The 12,137-nt window shown below is 45.4% G+C and overlaps 1 protein-coding gene across 1 annotated transcript in view; it reads left to right on the top strand.

Moving 5' to 3' along the window:
• The window catches only part of LOC145346843 (piezo-type mechanosensitive ion channel component 2-like), an 895,380-nt gene that overhangs the window by 791,680 nt on the left and 91,563 nt on the right, over positions 1-12,137 (top strand). The window contains exon 42 of the mRNA XM_080194667.1: positions 2,419-2,656. Within this exon, the coding sequence (XP_080050793.1) occupies positions 2,419-2,656 (238 nt within the window). The remainder of the gene's footprint in view (positions 1-2,418; positions 2,657-12,137) is intronic.

Genomic DNA, 12,137 nt, shown 5'->3' with positions numbered 1-12,137 from the left:
CTTGCTCTCTCCAGGGGGGAACCTTGGACCAGGAGGGCAATGTGGCTGATGTATCTACATCAGATATCGACTTGGATGCAAATCCCAGGCAGCCAGAAGGGAGGCATCAGGGATGTGGGTGGGGCTGGGGGGGGCACGGGAGGTGGGTGTTGTCACAAGGGAGACCCTCATTCAGCACATTTTCAGGGAGCCTATCCTGTCCTCTGACAGAGCCCATGGGCATCACCCCAATCTCAAATAACTCAGTGAACCTCTCCATGAGCCCAAATGCCTGGCTAATGAAGGTTTATACCCTGGATATCTATCCATAGTCATTTATGAGAATGAAACTGCTCAAGGACACGGGACACTGTTGGGTTTGTGACCGATAAGAATTTAATGATGGCAACAATCATATAAACAGTGTGCAGCTGGATAATCTAGAGAAAACAGGGAGAAGGAAGGAATTTAGAAGTACCCTGTGCAAATCCCTGGTTGTGCTCCTTGTAACTTACGTTTACATTAATGGTGCGATGTCTAAGTTACCAGCTTGTGGTGGTACAGAGGTCACTTGGCATATTCACTAGCTGTTCATCCACATAAGCAGTCATTGTTTATATCAACATGTTATTTTCCCTTGATTGTGAAATTTTACTTAAACGTTCCAGAAGTTTTACATAGATTTACATAGTCCTTACACCAGTAGCGTGGTGGCACAGTGGTTAGCAATGCTGCCTCACAGCACCAGGGACCGGGTTTGATTCCCAGCTTGGGTCACTATCTGTGTGGAGTCTGCACATTCTCCCCATGTCTGCGTGGGTTTCCTCCAGGTGTTCCAGCTTCCATGTCTGAAAGACATGCTGGTTCAGTGTATTGGCCATGCTAAATTCTCCCTCAGTGTACCCAAACAGGCGCCAGAGTGTGGTGACTTGGGAATTTTCACAGTAACTTCATTGCGGTGTTAATGTAAGCCTACTTGTGACACAAATAAACTAAACTTTAAACTTGTGATGAGACGGTTAACCTTCAGATGGATCCCTTAATTACCCATATTTACAATTTGCCATAAGAAATAATTGTAATAAACTATATTCATTATTTTGCTCTAACACAACATAAAGGAAGGCAGGGATGTGTGGTGTTGTTGCTGGACGACTAATCCAAAATTAGAATCTCACTATGTCAACTGGTGAAATCTGAATTCAATAAAAGTTTGATAAAAAGTCTAATAATGACCATGAAGCCACTGTCAATGGCCATAAAACCCATTTGGTTCATTAATGCCCTTGAGGGAAGAAAATTTGCCACCCTTAACTGGACTGGTTGATATGTGACTCCAGACACACAGCAATGTGGTTAAATGGCCTCAGGGATGGGCAATAACTGCTGGCCCAGCCAGTGACACCCACATCCCTGGAACAGATAAAACAAATAGTCTCAGTTGCATTGAAGTGTCTCAAAGACAGTTACATAACTGGAGTCATAGAATCACTGCAGTGCAGAAGGTGGCCAGTTGGCCCATCGAATCTTCACCGACTCTCCGACAGAGTATCTCACCAGGCACACTCCGCCCTATCCCCATAATCCATGCATTTACCATTGGATAATCCATTTAACCTACACATCTTGGGAAAATAAGGGGCAATTTAGCAAAGCAAATCCACCTAACCTGTACCTCTTTAAAGAGGCAACCTGACACTGCCCACCAGCCACTGGTCAATGCCAAAGGAATGGGGCCAGAGCCTACTAGGGGGCAGAGCCTTTTGGGGTGGGAGACAACCGATGGGGTGGGGGGGGGAACATGCTGCCACTCTGCAAGAGGATCGGTGAGGAAGGGAAGAGGGAGTAAGGGCTATTGGGACTGGCCATCGAGGGTGGGAAATGGGAGGGTTGGGGCTGGCCTGGGGAGGTTTGGGGGGAAATCAGTTGAGGAGGTGGGAGTGGGCTGGAAGGCCAGCAATCAGGGATGGCGGTCAGCGATTGTGAAGATCGGCAATGGGGACCACTGCGCATATGCCAATCTCCACACTGACAGATCGGCGCAGTGGTCCACTCAGCATTATGCTGCCAGTCTCTCAGGTGGGAATAGACCCTGGTCCTTGCTTACCAGAGGGAATCACACTGAGGCACTCTGCAATGCAGTGTGTTGGAGAGTCGCTTTAGTAATTATGCTAAAAACAAAGCGGGAAGTACTCCCGTTTTACCCCACATTGGAAACTTAGACTTTTTTGGAAGAATCCCAGTCCACATACCTGTGTCATCTGCCAGACAAATTCAATCAATTCATTTTGTTACTGTCCTTCAGTTGAAGCACTGAACCAGGCCTTTTCATTTGATTTGTCATTTTTGTGGATTATTCATGAGCAGAAAACAAAATATTGTGGTTCATTATTGTTCTGGCTGCAACAACATACTTCACTTTTAAAAATTTTGTTTTAGTGTCACGGTTTATGGGATGAGGATGATAAGAATGAAAATACTTCTGCCAAAGATGACATGGAAGAAGATAATCTGAATGAATCTCAGAGAAAGAACTCTCTAGGTTCTTTAAAGTCAATTAATTTGCAAGCATCTATGGATTCCATACATGTTCATTTTCCAGAACAGACAACAGCCAGAAGATTAAGCTCAACAGGTTCACAGATCTCAAATCGATCATCACATAAGTCACAAAGAGGTAAGATTTTGAGATAATTGGAGTATGAGAAAAAATGTATGAAGTTTTGAGAGTGCTAAAACATCTTAATGTTTGGAAATATCTCAAAATGACTATCTTGTGATTTTTGCCATTGTGCAAAACTATGTGAATGCATCATGTTAAGCATATCACTAAGTAGTGAAGACAACATTAATTAACAGTGAATTTCCAATATTGTTACTTTTAGCTTATTTATCAACAAAATGTGACAGTTGCAGAGGACTCAATGTAGTAACACTAGATGAGGTTTTCACCAATGTAATTGAAGAAACTTTCAAATTAAATTAATTGAAATAGAATCACTGTATAAAAAAATCCAGCAATTAATATCATTGCTTCATATTGTCAAAGGCATAAAACTTTTGTTAATTGAGTTCGGTTTAACTGGGTCATTTTATACTTCTGGAAAGCAACCAAATTTGCATGCAATTATTAACTGAAAATACAAGAGCATGTTAATGACTGGGAAGTCTCATCGTCTAACTCTCCACCATCTACAAGGCACAAATGATGGAGTACTCTCCACTTGCCTGGATAATTGCAGTTCCAGCAACTCAAGAAGCTTGGCATATCCAGGATAAAGCAGCTTGCTTGATTGCATCCCATCCATGAATCTAAACATTCACTCCCTCCCCCACCAACTCACAGTAAAAATTGCATGCAAAATTGGTTACTGCGTTAAGCATGGTATTAAAGGGAATGGAACTTGTTTTTAAGGTCAAGTATAATTTTGTTTTAAAAACATTTTTGAAGCTGGCATTACTCTTTAGCAAGTAGTACACGCAGGCAAAATGGGTCTTCTAGCTCTAAGTCTGGCTTAACTTGATCTCAAACCGATTCACAGAGATGTGAGAAGTATGGTACTACATAAGTGTCGACCACATGTTTTTTCTTTTTTCATAAGCTGTGGGCATCACTAACAAGGTAAGAAGTCTCACAACACCAGGTTAAAGCCCAACAGGTTTGTTTGATAGCAAAAGCTGCCAGCTTTCGGAGTGCTGCTCCTTTGTCAGGTGAGTGGGAGTTCTGTTCACAAACAGGGCATATAAAGACACAAACTCAATTTACAGAATAATGATTGGAATGTGGGTCTTTACGGCTAATCAAGCCTTAAAGGTACAGACAATGTGAGTGGTGAGAGCATTAAGCACAGGTTAAAGAGATTATAATTCTGTAAATTGAGTTTGTGTCGTTATATGCCCTGTTTGTGAACAGGACTCCCACTCACCTGATGAAGGAGCAGTGCTCCGAAAGCCAGTGGCTTTTGCTATTAAATAAACCTGTCAGACGTTAACCTGGTGTTGTGAGACTTCTGACTATGTTTACCCCAGTCCAACACCGGCATCTCCACATCATCACTAACAACGCCAACATTTGTTGCTTATCCTTAATTGCCCTGAGATGGTGGTGATGAGCCACCTTGTTGAACTGCTACAGTCCAGATACACCCTCAGTGCTGTGAACAATAGAGTTCCAAGATTTTGAACCAGTGACAATGCAGGAATGATGATATAGTTCTATTTCAAGATATTGTATGGTTTGGAGGGGAACTTGCATATGGTTGTGTTCACATACATCTGCTGCCCTTATCCTTCTAAGAGATAAGGTCCCATGTTTGGAAGATGGTGTCAAAGGAGATTTAGTGAGTTGGTGCATTGTACACAATTAGCCATTGCTTCCACTATGAGTTGGTGGGGGAGACAGTGAATGTTTAGATTCGTGGACGGGATGCAAATCAAATGAGCTGCTTTATCCTAGATATGCCAAGCTTCTTGAATTGTTGGAACAGCACCTATCCAGGCAAGTGGAGAATATTCCATCATTTGTGCCTTGTAGTTGGTGAACAGATTTTGGAAAGTCAGAGGATGAGTTACCCTCTGCAGATTTCCCGGTCATTAACCTGCTCTTGCAGCCTCAGTTAATATGACAGGTTCATATACTTTCTGTTCAATGTGGGGCCTGGAAAAATAGCATTTTTCCATTATGTTGAAGGGTGGAGGATGGAGTTGTTATCACTCAAAGGCCATTTGGAAAAATAAAACTACTGAGAGTTCCATTGCTGCTTTTCTAATGATAGTCACTTGAGTCAGCAGACTTTAAGTGGCCAATAAGTGGAAGGTCTTTCTTAACTTTTTGTCTCATTTTTCACTATTGTTGGGAAACAAAAATTATCCCAAATATAACCACAGTTGATGTATAGGATGGGAAATCTATCTCTGGTCATTATTAAAGATCTGACTCAGTCTTTCTTCTTCAACCGTGGATAATAGCTATTGGAAGTTAAGTGCAATTTTCCCATAGTTTTCTATCCGGGAAATGAATGGATAAATAAATAGCTTGTATCTGCACCTGAGTGTTGAAGAGGAAATCTTAGGCCATCTATGTTTGATGAGCCTGATTCAGTTGCTGCTGTCAACAAAATAGTTACATGTCACAGCAAAGAAGGTCCCAATATCACATTTACTTTGAATCCCAGAAAAGACAGTGAAAATGAAAGTCTTGCATTTATAGCTTGCTTGTGATGATCTCAAGCCTGTATAATATACTTGCAGGGAGGTTTGCTAGTGTTTTGGGGAGGGTTTAAATTAGATTTGCAAGGGGATGGGAATCAGAGTGTCAGAGCAGATAGTTGAGCGGGGGTGAAAATAAATGATGTTAATAGTTCATGCAAACTCACAAATAGGACGGTTGTGTGTGGTGGTAATAACCTTCTGAAGTCTGTCTATTTCAATGCCAGGAGTATTGTGGAGAAGGCAGATGAGCTGAGGGCATGGATTTACACATGGAATTATGACATTATAGCCGTTAGTAAAACTTGGCTACAGGAGAGGCAGGACTGGCACCTTAATGTTTCAGGGTTCTGATGTTTCAGATGTGATAGAAGCAGAGGGATGAAGGGTGGGGGGGTTAGCATTGCTAGTCAGGAAAAACGTTACAGCAGTGCACAGGCAGGACAGATTGGAGGGCTTGTTTACCGAGGCCACATGGGTGGAGGTGAGAAACAGGAAAAGTATGACCATATTAATGGGGTTGTATTATAGACCCCCCCAATAGTCAGCGAGAATTGGAGGAGCAAATCTGCAGAGAGATAGCAGGCAACTTCTTGTGATAGGGGAATTTTAATTTTCCACATATAGATTGGGACTCCCATACTGTTAAAGGTCTAGATGGGTTAGAGCTTGTAAAACATGTTCAGGAAAATTTCTAAATCAATATATAGAGGTGCCAACTAGAGAGGATGCGATATTAAATCTTCTTTTAGGAAATGAGTTAGGACGAGTGACAGAAGTGTGTGTAAGGAAACACTTTGGTTCCAGTGATCATAACGCCATAAGTTTCAACTTGATCATGGATAAAGATGGACCTGGTTCTCAGGTTGAGGTTCTAAACTGGAAAAAGGCCAAATTTGAAAAAATGAGAAAGGATCTAAAAAGCGTGGATTGGGACAGGCTGGCAAGGATATGATTGGTGAGTGGGAGGCCTTCAAAGGGGAAATTTTGAGAGTGCAGAGTTTGTATGTTCCTGTCAGGGTTAAAGGCAAAGTGAATAAGAAAAAGGAACCTTGGTTCTCAAGGGATATTGGAACTCTGATAAAGAAGAAGAGAGATGTACGACATCTATTGGCAATAGGGAGCAAATAAGATGCTTGAGGAGTATAAAAAGTGCAAGAGACTACTTAAGAAAGAAATCAGATGAGATTGTTTTGGCAGTCAAGGTGAAGGATAATCCTAAGAGCTTCTACAGGTATATTAAAAGCAAAAGAATAGTACAGGACAAAATTGATCCTCTTGAAGATCAGAGTGGGGGAAATATTAACTGGGATTTTTGCTTCCGTATTTACTAAGGAAGCTGGCATAAGAACATAAGAAATAGGAGCAGGAGTAGGCCATCTAGCCCTTCAAGTCTTCCCCGCCATGCAATAAGATCATGGCTGATCTGTCGTGGCTCAGTTCCACATTCCCGCCCTCTCCCCATAACCCTTAATCCCTTTGCTTATCAAAAACCCATCAACCCGCGTCTTAAAAATATTTAGCGAGGCAGCCTCCACCACTTCAACGGGCAGAGAATTCCAGAGATTCACCACCCTTTGAGTGAAGAAGTTCCTCCTCAACTCCGTTCTAAACCGCCCCCCCCTTTATCTTGAGGCTGTGCCCCCTAGTTCTACTGTCCTTTCTGAGCGGGAAGAGTCTCTCCACCTCTATCCTATCCATCCCATTCATCATCTTATACGTCTCAATGAGATCTCCCCTCATTCTTCTAAACTCCGAGTACAAGCCTAGTTTATTCAGCCTCTCCTCATAGCTCAACCCCCTCAACTCCGGTATCAGCCTAGTAAACCTCCGCTGCACTCCCTCCAAGGCCAAAATATCTTTGCGCAGGTGCGGCGCCCAAAACTGCACACAGTACTCCAGCTGCGGACTCACCAATGCCCTGTACAGCTGCAGCAAGACCTCCCTACTTTTATATTCAATCCCCCTCGCTATGAAGGCCAGCATCCCATTCGCCTTCCTGACCACCTGCTGCACCTGCAGGCTGGGTTTTTGCGACTCATGCACAAGGACTCCGAGGTCCCTCTGCACCGTCGCCTGCTGCAGTTTTTCGCCACGTAAGTAATAGTCCTTCCTACCATTATTCCTACCAAAGTGGACCACCTCACACTTGCCAACATTAAATTCCATTTGCCATTTCCTGGCCCATTCGCCCAGCCTATCTAGATCCTTCTGCAGACTCTCCACACCCTCCGCACAATTTGCCGTTCCCCCAATCTTGGTGTCATGAGCAAATTTCGACACCCTACACTCGGTTCCCTCCTCCAGATCATCTATATAAATGGTAAATAGCTGAGGCCCCAGCACCGACCCCTGGGGCACTCCACTAGTCACCATCCGCCAATCCGAATAGCACCCGTTGACCCCCACTCCCTGCCTCCTATTTGACAACCAATCCTCTATCCACGCTAACACCCTACCCCCAACTCCATGTCCCTCGACCTTCTGCAATAACCTCTTGTGAGGTACTTTGTCAAACGCCTTCTGAAAATCTAGAAAGACCACATCCACCGGCTCTCCTCTATCCACTGCCCTAGACACATCCTCATAGAACTCCAGTAAATTTGTCAGACACGACTTCCCTTTAATGAAACCGTGCTGCGTCTGCTCTATAAGCAATTCCCTTCAAGATGCCTTGCAATTTCCTCCTTAATGACAGATTCTAACATTTTACCTACCACAGATGTTAAACTAACCGGCCTATAATTCCCCGCCTTTTGCCTGGCACCCTTCTTAAACAACGGCGTAACAATTAGCCGTTTTCCAATCATCCGACACTTCCCCAGAATCCAGCGACGTCTGGAAAATAACCACCAAGGCATCCACTATCACCTCCACCATTTCTTTCAGAACCCTTGGATGCATTCCATCCGGTCCTGGGGACTTGTCCACAATCAGCCCCTCCAGTCTGTCGAGCACCGCCTCTCTAGTAACAGTAATGTCATTAAGACCCTCCAGTCCTACCACCTTTCCATCGCTAACACCCGGCAAATTATTCACGTCATCCTCCGTGAAGACAGAAACAAAAAAGTTATTCAATACCTTAGCCATATCCCCATCCCCTACCACTAGGTCCCCTTTCTCATCCTCTAAAGGACCAACGTTCACCCTAGCCAGCATCTTCCTTTTTATATATTTATAAAAACTCTTGCTATCCTTTTTTATATTAAGCGCGAGCCCAGCTTCATAGTTTCTCCTACCCTTCTTTATCAACTTCTTTGTCAATCTTTGTTGACATTTAGACCTCTCCCAATCCTCTTCTCGCCCACTACTCTTAGCTACTCTAAATTCCTCCGCTTTTAATTTAACACTTTCCTTCACCTCCTTCGTTATCCACGGCTTATTACCTCTCCTCCTACAGTCCTTTTTGACCATCGGAATAAATTTCTGCTGAGCACCAAGAAAGATCTCCTTAAAGATCCTCCACTGCTCCTCAGCAGACCCTCCCTCCAACGCGTTCCCCCAGTCCACATTCGCCAATTCTTCTCTCATCCTACCGTACTCCCCTCTATTCAAACAAAGTACGCGTGTCCGGGAACCCACTTTCTCCTCCTCCATCTGCACCAGAAACTCCACCATACAATGATCACTCTCCCCAAGAGGATCCTTCACCGCAAGGTCCCTAAAACTACCCGCCTCATTACATAGCACCAGATCCAAGATAGCTCGCTCCCTCGTCGGCTCCAACACACACTGTTCGAGGAAACTATCCCAGCAGCATTCCAAGAACTCCTCCTCAAGCCCTCCGCGTCCAACATGGGTCGACCAATCAAATCCCCCATAGCTACAGCTGTCCCATTCCTGCACGCCGCACTTATTTGCGCGTTAACAGACCGCCCCACCTCCAGATCATTATTCGGGGGCCTATAGACGACACCCACCAGCGTCTTCCTCCCTTTGCTGTTCCTAATCTCCACCCACAACGATTCCACCCTCTGGTCCTTGGCTCCAATATCATCCCTTGCTACCACCGTGATGCTATCCTTAATCAGCAGAGCTACGCCACCCCCTTTTCCCTCCTGCCTATCCTTCCTAAACACTTGATAGCCCTGTACATGCATCTCCCAGTCCCTGTCACCCTGCAGTCACGTCTCTGTAATGGCCACCAGATCGTATTCATTTGTGTCGATCTGCGCCACCAGCTCATCCACTTTATTCCGAATGCTTTGTGCATTCAGATAAAGCGCTTTCATCCCAGCCTTCACCTGGACCCTATTTGCTGTAACGCCACCAACCATACTCACGCCCCTACTCCCTCTATTATTGGGACATCCTCGGCCTCTTCCCTTACCTGTACCCTCTCCTTAACTTTAGACCTCGTAACATCACCTACCCTCGCACCCTCCCCCCCCCTCTAATTAGTTTAAAGCCCTGCCTACAGTCCTCTTTACTCGATTCGCCAGCACTCTGGTCCCAGCACGGTTCAGACCAACCCCATCCCGCCTGAACAGGTCCCACCTACTCCAATACTGGTGCCAATGCCCCATAAATTCAAACCCATTCCTCCCACACCAATCCCTGAGCCACCCATTCACTTCCTTAATCCTGTCAACCCTACGCCCGTCTGCCCTCGGTTCAGGCAGTAGCCCAGAGATAACCACCTTGTTGGTTCTACTTTTTAATTCCATTCCCAGCTTTTCATACTCCCTCCCCAGATCCTCAGTCCGCATTTTGCTTATGTCACCGGCACCCACATGTACCACAACGACCGGATTCTCACCCTCCCACTCCAGGTTCCTCTGCAGCCCAGATGCGACATCCCGGACCCGAGCATCAGGCAGACAACACACCCTTCTGTGCACTTTGTCATTGTGACAAAGGACAGTGTCAATACCCTTCACCCCACTATCCCCAATCACTACTACATTCCTTTTCCCCCTCTCTTTGCCTATGTCATGCTGCATCACTGTACCGTGTGCAGTTTGCTCACCAACCTCACCTCCCTTGTTCTCGTCCAGCCTGGAAGCAAGAACCTCAAACCTGTTATGCAGATTAAGAGGCTGAGGCCTCCGCTCCTCACCCCCCTTCCTCCTCCCAGCAGCCCCTTCTTGTCCCTGACCCTTAGAGTTAGCCACTCTAGGGGGGGTGGATGTCACTTGCACCCCATTGACAATGGCACCCTCTCTCCCCTTGATGAGCCTCAGTGACTGTAGCTCAGAGGCCAGCTCATCCACCTTGAGCTGGAGCTCCTCCAGCAACCTGCACTTACTGCAGACATGGTCACTGGGATGGACCCTGGGGTCCACCAGTTCCCACATCATACAGAAACCACACATCACATGCCCCTCCATTATTCACTGTAGTAGTCTTGAAAAAAATTTTTTTTTTTCCTTGTTTTTTCAAACGAACTCACCTGGCCTTTTTGCACTCCAGCCCTTTTTGATCTTAAGCCCTAATAACTCACTCTGCTTCCCCCTCACTCCGCTGCCCGCTCCGACGCTGCCCGCTGTCTACACCAGGCCTCCTTTTAAACCTGGCGCTGATTTAAAGCTGTTGGCCCACAAATCCCTTCTAACCACTCCCTCAGAATTCTTAAAGCAGTAAATACAATAAATAAATGCTTTAAACAGTTCTACAAAGAACAAAGTGCTTTAAACTTATTTTAAACAGGTTTTTAACAGGTAAAATCTTAGCTCTCTCTCTGCTCCTTCACTCGTCTGCTCCAGCAAACAATGGAAGGCTTCACCGTGTGGCCAGTTGATAATTAAAGCTGTTGGCCCACAAATCCCTTCCAACCACTCCCTCAGAATTCTTAAAGCAGTAAATACAATAAATACACATCCTCATAGAACTCCAATAAATTTGTCAGACACGACTTCCCCTTAACGAAACCGTGCTGCGTCTGCTCTATCAAGCAATTCCCCTCAAGATGCCTCGCTATTTCCTCCTTGATGACGGATTCTAACATTTTACCTACAACAGACGTTAAACTAACCGGCCTATAATTCCCTCTCTTTTGCCTGGCACCCTTCTTAAACAACGGCGTAACATTAGCCACTTTCCAATCTTCCGGCACTTCCCCGGAATCCAGCGACGTTTGGAAAATAACCACCGAGGCATCCACTATCACCTCCGCCATTTCTTTCAGAACCCTCGGATGCATTCCATCCGGTCCTGGGGACTTGTCCACAATCAGTCCCTCCAGTCTGTCGAGCACCGCCCCTCTGGTAACAATAATGTCATCGAGACCCTCCAGTCCTACCACCTTTCCATTGCTAACACCCGGCAAATTATTCACGTCTTCCTCCGTGAAGACCGAAACAAAAAAGTTATTCAAGACCTCAGCCATTTCCCCATCCCATAAGAACATAAGAACATAAGAAATAGGAGCAGGAGTAGGCCATCTAGCCCTTCGAGCCTGCCCCGCCATTCAATAAGATCATGGCTGATCTGTTGTAGCTCAGTTCCACTTTCCCGCCCTCTCCCCATAACCCTTAATCCCCTCTCTTATCAAGAACCCATCAACCCGCTTCTTAAAAATATTTAGCGAGGCAGCCTCCACCACTTCAACGGGCAGAGAATTCCAGAGATTCACCACCCTTTGAGTGAAGAAGTTCCTCCTCAACTCCGTTCTAAACCGCCTCCCCTTTATCTTGAGGCTGTGCCCCCTAGTCCTACTGTCTTTTTTGAGCGGGAAGAGTCTCTCCACCTCTATCCTGTCCATCCCATTCATCATCTTATACGTCTCAATGAGATCTCCCCTCATTCTTCTAAACTCTAACGAGTACAAGCCTAGTTTATTCAGCCTCTCCTCATAGCTCAATCCCCTCAACTCCGGTATCAGCCTAGTAAACCTCCTCTGCACTCCCTCCAAGGCCAAAATATCCTTGCGCAGGTGCGGCGCCCAAAACTGCACACAGTACTCCAGCTGCGGCCTCACCAATGCCCTATACAGCTGCAGCAAGACCTCC

The sequence above is a fragment of the Carcharhinus amblyrhynchos genome, chromosome 8 (genome assembly GCF_965287045.1).
Source record: "Carcharhinus amblyrhynchos chromosome 8, sCarAmb.v2.hapA, whole genome shotgun sequence".
Classification (NCBI taxonomy): Eukaryota; Metazoa; Chordata; class Chondrichthyes; order Carcharhiniformes; family Carcharhinidae; genus Carcharhinus; species Carcharhinus amblyrhynchos.
The sequence above is the reverse complement of the archived record's forward strand: the minus strand, read 5'-3'. Positions and strand labels throughout refer to the sequence as shown.